The 14187-nt window shown below is 36.7% G+C and overlaps 2 protein-coding genes across 2 annotated transcripts in view; one reads left to right on the top strand and one right to left on the bottom strand.

The window, feature by feature from the left end:
• The first annotated feature begins 1011 nt into the window (after nt 1–1011).
• LOC120528578 (vimentin-like) lies at nt 1012–6906 on the top strand. Its single transcript, XM_039752756.1, has 3 exons — nt 1012–1524; nt 5587–6255; nt 6604–6906. The coding sequence occupies exons 1-3, from the start codon at nt 1038–1040 to the stop codon at nt 6684–6686; spliced, it is 1239 nt and encodes a 412-aa protein (XP_039608690.1). The 5' UTR covers nt 1012–1037; the 3' UTR covers nt 6687–6906.
• Nucleotides 6907–9520: 2614 nt separating this feature from the next.
• The window catches only part of nop14 (NOP14 nucleolar protein homolog (yeast)), a 72225-nt gene continuing 67558 nt past the window's right edge, over nt 9521–14187 (bottom strand). Inside the window, exon 19 of the mRNA XM_039750869.1 lies at nt 9521–9900. Within this exon, the coding sequence (XP_039606803.1) occupies nt 9801–9900 (100 nt within the window). The 3' untranslated portion in view covers nt 9521–9800. The remainder of the gene's footprint in view (nt 9901–14187) is intronic.

Below are 14187 nucleotides of genomic sequence, written 5' to 3'. Positions count from 1 at the left end.
CATGGAACAAAATGACAAATGAAGAAGTCATATTTGTGTATTTGTAATTGCATTGTTTTGTTTTGACAGCATTCATGTTTTAATTCAATAGTGTGAGATACACTAGAAAATGCATACAGACATACAAAATGCACTTGCAGGTGAACTCAATATTTTTTGTGATGTTTTAATGCAAAATATGAATTGTGGACACCAACATTTTGTAAATGTCCAGGCAAAACAAGCTTATTCAATGTGTTTGGATTGAAATAAGCTATGAGAATAAACGTTAGAAAACATGAGTAGCTTTCGGCCATTTTCATTTTGTAAAAGTAGCTTTCAGGGGAAAAAAAAAAAAAAAGGTTGGAGGCCCCTGGTCTAAACTGTGTAAGTGTGAGCTGGATGCTACTGGGATGCACTCTCGCCCCCCTGACTCTAAATTGTAAAACTTGGGTATAAAAATGGATGAAAAGTAAGGGGAGTAAGTGGGGAGCAAAACGGTTCATGCTATGCTGTAGTCTGGGCCCCTGCTCAGTCTGTCATATGAAGGGTCCAACGCACAGAACATTGTTAATAAAGAATTAATTGATCGTATATCAAAAATGCTGACACTTATTACAAGCACTGCCTAGTCACACAATACAAACATACTTCATATACGGGAAAATTGCTTCCAAGACACTAATTATTATGGAACAAGCAATATGCTCAGTCCTCACACACACAAGCAAAATTGAGCATGAAGTAAGGAAGAGTGTGAGACGTTGCCATGAAGAAATGTAACACTCTCTTGCAAAGCTCAACTTTGGCAGCTTGACTTCATGCTCCTCATTACAATGCAATGCTGCAGCAGCTAAGAAGAGAACTTCTGGGGATACTGGAAAAAAGTAATCATACCAAATGAAATTATTTTAAAAGGCTGTGAGAGTTGAATAGTAACTGTTAAATTCCTTTTGAGCAATATAAAAGAGAGACACACGACCGGGCACCACTCATTCACGTTCAGAGGAGCTGGATACCTGAAAAGCTTTGCAGATTTGAACATTTCGACAGCGGCCATGAGGAGCACTTCCTATTCCCAGAAGACCTTGACAGTAAGTGGATCCAGCAGAATGAGAGTACAAAGCCCCTCTCCTTCCCGCTGTGGTGCAGCTGGCTTCCGCTCTCTTTCTTCCGACTCCCGCAGAGGCCGTTCGGGTTTCCAGGGCACTGCTATTGAGGTGGGCACAGAGATCCACCAACACCATGCCAATGAAAAGGAGGAGATGCAAGAGCTGAACGTTCGCTTTGCTGGTTACATAGAGAAGGTACAAGCCCTGGAACAGAAGAATGCTGCCCTGCAGGCCCAACTGGCAGACCTACAAGCTCGTTTCAAAGGGGGCCCTAGTGGTATTGGGGAGGAATACGAGCAGAAATTTAAAGAAATCAAGGAGCTTATTGAAACACTGACCAATGAAAAGGGAACAGCAGACATTGAAAGGGGATACATTGAGGAGGAGATCGAGTCCTGGAGGATAAAATATGATGAGGAGCTTCAGCTCAAAGGTAGGACATCTGGGATATCTTTTAATATAAACATGAATGTTTTAAGATTGTGTTTCTTATTATTCCACTATGTGGGATCACCTGTTTTTAGCATTACGTCCTTCTCTTGGCCTTCTTTTCAAGACATTTGTTTATCCTGGATAACAGACAGAAACATGACATGGCCCAGTTCACAGCACACAGAACCCTTCAAAACACAAATCAGCCAATCACTTTAGCTCTGGTTAAGGACGACCAGCAAAAACACAAGTGTGCCAACTTGAATTACACAATAAGTGCTAAATTACTACTTCAGACACAAAGTATCCACACATCAAAAACGCCTTAACATTGGAATAATTGCAAGAAATAAGTTAATAAAAGAGTTGACAGTACAAAATAATACAGATAATCTGTCTACTTTCCATTTAATGGGATTAACTAGTTTGGTAAACACAGACAGCGACTTTTCCCATATAGAACAAATGTCTCACAAAGTCCACGGGTTCGAAGACCACACCCTAAAAATACATGGAGTCTAAACTCAGCACTCCCGTGGCTCTTCACTCTGCTTAGATAGAACACCTCCTCCTCCTCCTCTCCTGTACTTCTGTTCTGATGCGCCTGTGCCAGCTCTGCCAAGGTAAGAAAGCATTTGCTATATCCCTAGATTCCTGATGTGGATGTTCCTGGTCTTCTGTCTTTCGTTTCAGTTCACTTTTTAACTGCATGTCTCTAATAAATTGATGACTGCTGACAGTGTTAGAAACAGCCCTGCTCAGAACATTACCAACAGATAAGACTGGTAACATACGTGACAAGGTGTGTGAAAGCAGCTACAATTTCAGTTGATCAAACTCACCATTAATCAGTAACTTAACTGTACCAACCTGAGCCTGTCAGAGGCTTCCTTCAACATTTCTTAAGTTTTCTTAAGAAGCTCACTAGGCTCAATATTTATGTCAATTGTTCCGAGAGCGATGACTTCACCTCAGAAGTGATTTTAAATGTTAGAATCGCTAATCAGCTGGCTATTTAAGCTAATGATATTATTGCACCCTACACAGCACAGTAGTACAGCAAGGACTATTGCCATTTTATCAAAGTTTGCCCCCACCATGTTAGGTTCATATTTAATTGAAATGTTCTCCTAAGCTGGCGTGTGCATGAATGTGCTTCCACTGGTGACTTGCTGCTAGGATGGCTTTTATGTCCCCGAGACTCTGAACAGAAAGAAGCAGGGATCAGAAACTGGATTGAGCAAAAAACTCACAACAGTGTAAGGGTTTTCTGACCCTTGTTAAAGTACTTTCAATTGGTTAACAACCACATGGATTCATCTCTATTAGAAGACAGTTCAGTGCAATAGCAAACAGTTATTTAACAGTGCCATATTTAGCATTTTGGGGCGGCACAGTGGGTAGCGCTGCTGCCTCATAGTAAGGAGATCTGGGTTCTCCCTCCATGGAGTCTGCATGGGTTTGCTCCCACAGTCTAAAGACAAGCAGGTTAGGTGCATTGGCGATTCTAAAATTGTCCCTAGTGTGTGTGTGTGCGTGCCCTGCCCAGGGTTTGGTTCCTGCCTTGCGCCCAGTGCTGGCTGGGATTGTCTCCGGCAGACCCTTGTGACCCTGTAGTTAGGATATAGCGGGTTAGATACTGGATGGATGGATGGATATTTAGCATTTTCCCACATTTTATTTTTTTTTGGAAGCTGTTTTTGAACATAAAAAAAACTATTATCCGAACAAGTGCAAATTTTGCAACTCAATGTGACTCTTTACACCTCATATCTGATTTTTTTTTTTTTGTTTGACTGTTCAAATTGAGTGATCCAAATTGTGTATGATGTCTGGGTTGCCCACAGATGGCATTTTCTCCTTGAACATCAATAGACAAACAAAGGACAGATTGGGAAAACATGGACACCCACACATACACGGCAAGAGATGGTGCAAAATAATTAGCACTTTTATTTCAACAACAAAATGTTCCAAATATAAATAAGGTGTACTGCAGAATCACCATAAACAAGTCAAAATATAACCCATTAAAAAAGTGTTCTAGTGGAGGTTAAAACAACAATAAATACGGCAAAAAACGGTTAAAATTCACAGTTGAAACACTGTCAGGACCTCTTCATAAAAACCATCTTAAGCCACGGTGCAGCCATTCAAAGTAAAGTCTCCTCTCCTCACCGTTATGGTCTCCTCACTCAGCAAGGGGAGACATCCACCGGAAAACACAGTCGTCATCCTTTCTGACTCGAGTTTACGTTGCCGTCCCATGAGCCCTCCCTTTTCCTGCTGCCATGCCTCAATGATCAGCAGGAGTACCTCAAAGTATTTGGCTGCTCCTGCTCCTTGGGTGGTCAGCAGGAGTGACCCTGCCACAAGAGCATTGTCTGCTTACTCCACCAGAGCCATCCCTGATCGCCTACCTCCACGCCACAGCATCAACTTAGCCATAATCCTGCTCTTCCTTTCCTTTAGTCTCCTGGTCTCCGTCTCTCTCCTCTATCCTGCACAGGGTCTTTAATATAGTTCAAATGTGGCTGTAGCTGCCTTTATTAGGATCCCAAGAGTACTAATAAGGAAACCAAGAATAAATATACTGTACAATCACTGAAATTTCCCCATCGGTGACCTGGGGCCATGCTACCACATACACCTACACCCCCAACCAATACACAAACCAAAAAAGACACCAATGACAGTCACAGTGACCGTGATCGCATGGTTTTTACTACAGCAACTGCACACTGCCACATACATTTATCTCACTTCATCACACTGTGGACAGGTATCTTGAATGTGCCCCATATGCACAGAAGGAATAAAAAGTATTTTGTCAGACAGATGCTAATTCCTTTCTTATTTAACATCATTTTAGTGCAGGATGTCTGTGGGTTTGTCAGCTTGAGATTGCAAAATAGAGAAACTGAATACAAACAATCATAGTTGCTGCTTTGAGTGCAGTTATCACTGTTGTTGTATCTGAAAATAAATAAATATAAATATAAAGTAAATATTTCAACTGCAAAACATGTAATACCATTATATGATGAGGTATCCAAAGCAACACATGCACTAAAAGTGTTTGTTATGTATTTATAGTCAGACTAGTGGTCGAGTGTCACAAACTGAATTATTATTCAGGATAGAACAGTCACAGCTATACGGTCTTCAGTGTAATATAATCCTTCCACAAAAAAAACTTCAAGATTAATCATCACATAACTCTAATAAGCAACATTAAGTGAAAAAATATGCAATATTTAAATTTCACTAATTTTTTTAAACCAGGTAAACCAAACATGTATTTTTAAACAAAATATCTCTTCAAAACTAAATTAGACATCCAACAAAAATAAGCAGCTTGAAAATCAATAATCAAAGGCATAACAATAATAAAGAAATCACATCAACATCAGTCACACTAGAGTACCTACAGTAAATGTGTTTAGTTCAGGATGGAGAAATTGTCCTTACCCACTTCTGTCCCGTGGCCATGCTAGAGATGGGTTTTAACGTCAAGGACACTCCCCGTCGTCTGAGTAGGCTATGCAGTCATTAAAGATGAACAGTACAAAAAAAAGTTTTAAAGTGTGCAACTAGTTCAAAGCAATACTCATCACCAGTCAGTGACCTTGGAATAGCAGACTTCCTTATTACCCGGTATTACAAAATCTGTATAAACAGGCAAGCAAAAAACATTAGTCATACGTTAGTGTAAAATTCCAGAAGGTGTAAATCAGTTAAGTAGATTAAGATGGCAGAAAGTTGATAATTCTCAAAAAAAACGGCAAGGAACCACCAGCTGATGCAGAGCAGTTACAGCACTAATAATGAATGCATGGACCACAAAGAGTACCTATCAACTGATAGACTATTACAACATCTTGAGGCTTGGACATACTGTAGTGTATATAAGCTCTGGGTTCAATACTGCAGTGCTAGACAAGTATTTCATGCCTTAGCATCAACAGAAAATTACTTCTAATAATTTTAATGAAATACATTTTGCTTTAATTTAAAAACAGTTCTGATAAATCTATACCTATTTTTACTTTACTTATAACAGAAGAAGCAGAGCTGACTCTTCGACAGTTCCGAGAAGACATTGACAATGCAACTCTGCAGAAAGCTGATCTTGAGAAAAGAGTGGAGCAGCTGGTGTCAGAAATTGAATTTATGAAGAAACTCCATGATGAAGAAGTAGCTGATCTTCTGAAACAAATTGAAGACTCAAAAGTTACCGTAGATATAGATGCTAGCAGACCAGACCTGGCAGCCTACTTACGCAACATGCGAGTTCAGATTGAACAGCTTTCTGCCAAGAACATTCAGGATGCAGAAAAATGGTACAAGAGTAAGTTCAATGCCTTAAAAGAACATGCTGGCAAACACGAAGAACAACTGAAGGTCATGAAAGATGAAATTTCTGTCTATCAGTCTCAAATCTCGGACCTACAAAACCAGATCGACAACTTAAGGGGCCGAAACAATGCCCTTCAACAGCAGCTAGATGATATGGAAGACAATCACCTGGAGAAGGTTGCTAACCTGCAGGATGTCATTGCACAGCTAGAGTGCCAGCTCTGCGACACCAAGACAGAAATGTCTAAATACATGCAAGACTACCAAGAGCTGCTTCACATTAAACTAAAGCTGGATGCTGAAATTGCAACTTACAGGAAGCTTCTAGAAGGAGAAGAGCTGAGACTGGGGATTGCATCCGGAAGTGATGCAGGTAAAGCTCTCTTTCACTCATGTCAATTACTGGGTCATTATTCTTTTCATTTATGGTATGTTTTCATGTAGAATGTTTATTTTTATTCTACAGTATATGTAAATTCAAGCTAACTAGAGTGAGATTAAGCTATACAACAGCAATCAATTTAAGCTAATAATATATATATATTTAAATTACTGCTCAAAAAGTTGCATATGAAAACACTTTTTAATTAAATTATTACTGTGCCATGCTGAAATAGAATGTAACAAAATAGAAAATGTAATACTATGACATAGAAAATATGTATGTTTTGCCATTAAAAGAGTATGTCAGGACTAAGATATATTTTTGGGATTTTTTCAGCTGAAGGACTAACAAAAGAAGAACGAACCACTTCTGTAACTCGTACAGTTGAAAGCCACACTGAAACAAAAGTGACAGCCTGAGCAGACCCTTCAAATGAAAGCTCACCTCCTGAAGAGGCATCAAGTGTTAGTCAACATTTATGAACAGTCTGTGTAGTTTTAATTAAGTTCCAGTTGCATTTAAGCATGATGCTCTGGGTAAAAATAAAATGTTTTAATTTCAATGTATACTTCATAACGTAACAAGGAAGGATACCAACCTCTATCTGCATATCCCGAGCACTAGAATGTAACCCTGTTAATAAAGCTTTATTTACATGCAATGTTTACATCTTACATGGCCTATTTTTTAATACATCACTTCATTTCAATATGGCAGTTGTTATACACATAATCAAAAATTACCATAAATACTAATTTAACAATAAAGCACCGCCATGTATATTCATAATATAATAGACACCTACCTCTCAACAGACAACTCACTGGCCAACTGCCCACTTGTTGATGAAGCAACGGTCCTTGAAATCACGTCAGTGCGGAGTCATCCACTTTCAAACTGAAAAGGCTGAGATTTGGAGTCAAAGAAAGCTGAAAGATTGAGTTCTCAGTGTGAGATACAGAAGTAACATTTTACAGCAAGACCGAGATTAATTTTGCATGTTTTCTACTAAGCCTATGAAAGACAAAAATGCAATATACATTCTAGTCACTAAAGCAAGATATTTGACAAAAATGCATAAATAATCCTGCTGTTGGAAAAAAAAAAATGAAGATGTGGAGTATTTAATAGCAATAGTTTCTTGAGTACTGCTCATTCTTTTTAAAAAATGTTTACTTACCATTCAATTCCTAAAACAACAATAAAATGTTGGTAACACTTTAGTTTAGATACTTCAAAAATGCAAATAATACTCATTTACTATTATATAACAAACACTTTTTGGGCCTTCAAAATACTTACAAAGTACCAGTAAAGTGTTTAATTATCACTGCAACAAAGCTTTAATTTGGAGTCGTCTGATGTAGCTTCACTGAGACACATTTCTCTTAATATTACATATTTAATGTAAGACCTGTGAATCCTTCATATTAACAGGTCATTTTACCATTGTGTCAATATGCTACACTGCACAGAGATGAATAAACGATCTACTGATGCTTTATTATGTGTTATGAAGCCTTTGTTAAAATTGTATCAAATAAATCAGTGATATACGTATTTCTGCAGTACCTACACTATAGTGTTACAGAAATTTCAATTGCTTAACAGTTTAACTGGTATATACTATTTCTTACAAAGGCATTCAGGTAAGTGCATTTTTCATAATTTGCTTTTTATAAACAAAGTCCAAGAAAAAAATAATTTGAAAAACTGTGCCAAATTTACAGTTGCATATGTTTTCAAGCTCTCAATACTGGGTTAGATACACAGAACTCACCTAAGAGCTTTGTAACAGTGATTTCAATGTAAAATGTACAAGGTTTTTTGTTTAGGTAGTGAATTAAAAAATTAAAATCTCTTTATTCCAACTATATTTTAACCAAAATAACCTAAACTGGAAAAAAATCACAAATCTAAAGAACTCTATAAAAAGTAAATACTGCAGACCTTAAATATCCTCATGAACAGATGTATTTAAAAAGGCAGCTTCAGCATCCTAAACATTCCCTTGAGTAGATACCCTTTCCTCAAATGTATCCACTAAATATTAAAAAATAACAAAACTGTATAATTGATACAGAAAAAAAGACTGATAAGTCACTCAACAAGGAAGGTGTTCAGGGCCTGCAGAATAACATCTGAGCACAGAGCTCTCAAGAAAGGATTTAAATGATGCTGCAAACATTTGATAAACTAATGTGTTTAGAATGGGGCACCAAGGTTTAATTAAAACATGGCACATGAAACAAACCTGAAACAACAGATCATCTGATAAGACAGCGCTTGCAACTACAATGATATACATGAAGCTCTGTAGTAGCAACTGGAAAGTTTGATTGGATTAGAAAGAAAAAATGGACAGAGCAACATTACCAATAGTGGTTAAAGCCATGTTTCAGAAATAAAACTGGAATGACAACTTACCATTTAAAACAATACATTACTGGGAATTCATAAAGTGAAATGCTCTCAAGTGTCTCTGTAAATATCTTAACTGAAATCATAATGAATGTTGACAAAAGTGTAAACTGAAGAATATTACTGACTTCTAAAAAACAATGGGCATCTTGAGTAAAATGATGACTTCACAGCTTCTACACTTGCAAAGTACTGGTAAAAAAAATCTAAGAAAACTGAAATTAAATATCTTCTTTGATTTTCCAAAATAAAGTTTTACCCTTTTAATAGTTCAAAAAATGAATCCTTTACCTACATTTAATGGACCTGTAGCACAGACTACACTATCTAATATATTACCGGTGGTATTTGCAAAACCCATTTCCAATAATAGTGATTATTTTAGGTTGACACAGATATATACACACATTTGATTTTTGAAGTAAGTGTGTTGTTTGCCAAGTGAAAATAATTAAGTATACTAATTTTACAGTAATATACATTTACCCCCCCCAGGTCATTAATATAGCTACTCAAACTTAAAACATTACAGCATCAAGAAATATAACCTTGTTTGTTATAGTAAATAAATACATGAAGACATAAAATTAAATGGGGGGTATAGAGGATAACCCAAAATAAGTACAGGAATAAAGTGAAACAAAAAACTGATTAAACTGCAGTAATAACATTCTAAAAGAATAATGCAAAGTATAAATACCTAACACTTGATTACAAGGAAAAAATATTTCATAAATTCACTACACAGAGTAAACGTTTAAAATACGTGGAACTTAGAAAACACGGGGAAAGAAATGAAAGCCTGAGAAGTTGTTTTTTCATTTTTTTAATTTTATTTTAATATTAGTTTCTGTACATTAATAAACATTCTGGATAAAAAAAAAATCTGCTCCAACACTGTTGTAAATTCAAGCTTTCCGTGTAATAGTACTACGCTGCAATTTAATTACCAATAGATCTGATGGGGGAAAATTTTCATGATTTTTGAAAAATAACACAAGTCTTTACAATGTTTGTTTTCAGCTCCACCTATGGGACCTATAACTTGTGTTACTCTCAAGTCCGGCAGCAATTAAAGGTTTTGCTGGTGCTGTTTCATCGACACTGACGACTCAGCCTTTCATCTTCTTTTTCTTTAAGGCTTTCCATTCTCCTTCCTGTGTAGCCAGATTCCCAAACAGTTCTTTCACCTTCCTCTTTCTCTCTGCATCTCTGTAAACAGAAATATTAGTTATCCTGAGCAATCTACATTATAAACCAAACGTTCCAGACACAAATTTTCAGTAGATGTCTTTTTTTAAGAATATAATGCCTGCTGTAGCATCAGTTGATATGCTTAAAATGGCAACAGTGGTGTAAAATTTCATGCATCTTTCGTTGTGTAAGCCAAAGTATACCATTTGCTGCTATGGGGAAAATAAATATAGAAAAGGGTTCAACATTAGGCATTAAGGAGCTGGCCAATTGCTTATAGCGATGTATCTAGCATATACAAGTGACTGTATCTTATTATTGAGATCTACATTATGTTTATGTGTATCCTCAGGCAACATAACAAAAAGATGAAGAACTAGAATTTTAATTAAAAGTCTATAGAATATATACCACATGATACTTACACACACCACACACACAAATATAGATATATAGTCTCTTTATCTGGGAGTTAGGAGTATGGAATTGTATAGGGTAAATAATATATCGTTATTTGGAATACACACACTTCATGCGTGTTCCTTGTCTACAACGATCTGTGTTCTGACCAGGCATCAACCACAGCACCAACTGTAGTCATCGCTGCTCATGTGAAAAGAATGGAGATAAACGCCATTAACTTGGAGAGGTAGATGCAAGTTCATTCTACCACGTGTACGTGACAGAGAGAATAAAACTCAAGTTAAAAAAAAAAGTAGCAAAAATGAAAATAGGGTGTTACAGACTCAAATCAAATGTATGTTTTTATTATGTAATAGTAATAATAATCATTACCGCTTGATTAAGAGGCAGTAGTTCTTACCTCTGCACCAGCCAAGTGGATGTGTCTACTTTTTTGTCAATTGATTTTTGGGCTTTGGATTTGGCACATTGACAGCAACATGTACTGTAAATCAAATAATTTCTTTTTCTTCGGGTCATATTTTTGAATAAAAGTGCACTTGTTTTGTTATACCTTTTGTGATAGTGTTTATCTGATATTTGGACTTCAGTCTTCACACATTATACACTTCATGTCAGCATTTTGTCATTATTGCTAGAACATGAAAAATAAGTTTCTGTTTTAGTTATGTGTTCAACTTTTCCTGTATTGCATTTCCTGTCATCCTACATTTACACAGATCGTTGTATTTACGGAACACACATGAAACGTGTGTATTCCAAATAATGATATGTCATTATCACAGCATCACTTAAACTATCACAGAAATAACCAATTGCCTACAGGATCACATACTGTATTAACTTAATGGTAGAATAAAGTGTGGAATCACTGCTGTTAACAATTTAAACAATGACAGTTGTGGATTGTAGTCCTCCAGATTGCAAGTGCAGTTAGTAACAATAAAAGCAGTAGGAGTTCCAAAAGCTTTCCAAAAACAACTTGTGGAAAGATAGATGGCAGGCATGGAACATATAAAAAAAATTCTAAGGCTCTGAAGATGCCAAAATGCAATATTAAATCCATCACTGAGAAATGAATAGTGCATGGCACCACCCAAAGTCTGCAAAAACCGTGGCATCAATCAGAGCTAAGTGATAGAGAGAAGACAAGCGGTCAGGAAAGGCACCAGGAATCCAGTGGCAACCATGAAAGACACACAAGTTCAACGTCCAACAGACTATAAGATGTGTATCATATAAAAAAGATATTGCACACATCTGGCCAATAAAGGAGGATTTACAAGAAGAAAGGCACTTCTCAGAAAGGTCCATCTGGAGTTTTGAATTAAATTTGCCAAAAAAACACCTGAAAGAACCTGTTGTAGATTTTGTGGACATGTGAGACGAAACAAAACTTTTTGGCATTAATGGTAAATGCTATGCCTGGTGAACAACCAACAAAGTCTATCACCAAAACAACACCATCCTGATTGTGAAGCAAGGTGATGGTGGTAAAATGTTATGGGGATTCTTCTCATTTGGAGGAACATGGGAAATGATGAATGAAGCCAAGTACTGGAATTCTGCAGAAGAACCTGATGATGTCTGCAAAAAGACTGAAAATAGGTTGGAAATTCACATTTCAACAAGACAATGACATAAGGCCAGAGCTACCTTGGAGTGGCTTGCAAAGAAGGTGTATATTTCTGAAATGGCCAAGTGAATATCCTGACCTAAGTCCAACTGAAAATGTTTGGAGTGCCTTGAAAGTTGCCATTCAACATTGAAAACTAACTAACTTGTAGTTTGCATTATTTTCAATCTACTGAGTGCATGTGTGTTTGTATGTTTTTCACATATACAAACACATATATACATATACATACATACACATATACATATATATACATACATATACATATATAACATATACATACATATATATATATATATACACATATATATATATATACATATATATACATATATATATATATACATACATATATATACATATATATATATATATATACATATATATATATATACATACATATATATATATATATATATATATATATACATACATATATATATATATATATATATACATACATACATACATACATATATATATATATATATATATATACACATATATATACATACACATATATATATATATATATATATATATATATATATATATATATATATATATATATATATATATATACACTCACCTAAAGGATTATTAGGAACACCTGTTCAATTTCTCATTAATGCAATTATCTAATCAACCAATCACATGGCAGTTGCTTCAATGCATTTAGGGTGTGGTCCTGGTCAAGACAATCTCCTGAACTCCAAACTGAATGTCAGAATGGGAAAAAAGGTGATTTAAGCAATTTTGAGCGTGGCATGGTTGTTGGTGCCAGACGGGCCGGTCTGAGTATTTCACAATCTACTCAGTTACTGGGATTTTCACACACAACCATTTCTAGGGTTTACAAAGAATGGTGTGAAAAGGAAAAACATCCAGTATGCGGCAGTCCTGTGGGCGAAAATGCCTTGTTGATGCTAGAGGTCAGAGGAGAATGGGCCGACTGATTCAAGCTGATAGAGGAGCAACTTTGACTGAAATAACCACTCGTTACAACCGAGGTATGCAGCAGAGCATTTGTGAAGCCACAACATGCACAACCTTGAGGCGGATGGGCTACAACAGCAGAAGACCCCACCGGGTACCACTCATTTCCACTACAAATAGGAAAAAGAGGCTACAATTTGCATGAGCTCACCAAAATTGGACAGTTGAAGACTGGAAAAATGTTGCCTGGTCTGATGAGTCAGAATTTGGCGTAAACAGAATGAGAACATGGATCCATCATGCCTTGTTACCACTGTGCAGGCTGGTGGTGGTGGTGTAATGGTGTGGGGATGTTTTCTTGGCACACTTTAGGCCCCTTAGTGCCAATTGGGCATCGTTTAAATGCCACGGGCTACCTGAGCATTGTTTCTGACCATGTCCATCCCTTCATGACCACCATGTACCCATCCTCTGATGGCTACTTCCAGCATGATAATGCACCATGTCACAAAGCTCGAATCATTTCAAATTGGTTTCTTGAACATGACAATGAGTTCACTGTACTAAAATGGCCCCCACAGTCACCAGATCTCAACCCAATAGAGTATCTTTGGGATGTGGTGGAACGGGAGCTTCGTGTCCTGGATGTGCATCCCACAAATCTCCATCAACTGCAAGATGCTATCCTATCAATATGGGCCAACATTTCTAAAGAATGCTTTCAGCACCTTGTTGAATCAATGCCACATAGAATTAAGGCAGTTCTGAAGGCGAAAGGGGTCAAACATCGTATAAGTATGGTGTTCCTAATAATCCTTTAGGTGAGTGTATATACATATACATATATACAGTCATGTGAAAACATTAGGACACCCTTTGAAAGCATGTGGTTTTTTGTAACATTTTTAATAAATGGTTATTTCATCTCCGTTTCAACAATACAGAGATTAAAGTAATCCAACTAAACAAAAAAACTGAAGAAAAGTCTTTTCAAGATCTTCTGTAAATGTCATTCTACAAAATGCCTATTCTAACTGAGGAAAAGATAGGACACCCTCACATGTATTCCCTCTTAAATTGGCTCAGATCTCACACAGGTATATCACACCAGGTGCACATAATTAGTAGATCGTTACTCTGCATGTTGAATGAGGCTTGCCCTATTTAAACCTCAGACATTTAGTTTGGTGTGCTCCTGACTGTTGAAGTGAGAGTGAGCACCATGGTGAGAACAAAAGAGCTGTCAGAGGACTTCAGAAAAAGATTGTAGCAGCCTATGAGTCTGGGAAGGGATTTAAAAGATCTCAAAA

This window comes from Polypterus senegalus, chromosome 4 (genome assembly GCF_016835505.1).
Source record: "Polypterus senegalus isolate Bchr_013 chromosome 4, ASM1683550v1, whole genome shotgun sequence".
Lineage (NCBI taxonomy): Eukaryota > Metazoa > Chordata > Cladistia > Polypteriformes > Polypteridae > Polypterus > Polypterus senegalus.
The sequence above is the reverse complement of the archived record's forward strand: the minus strand, read 5'-3'. Positions and strand labels throughout refer to the sequence as shown.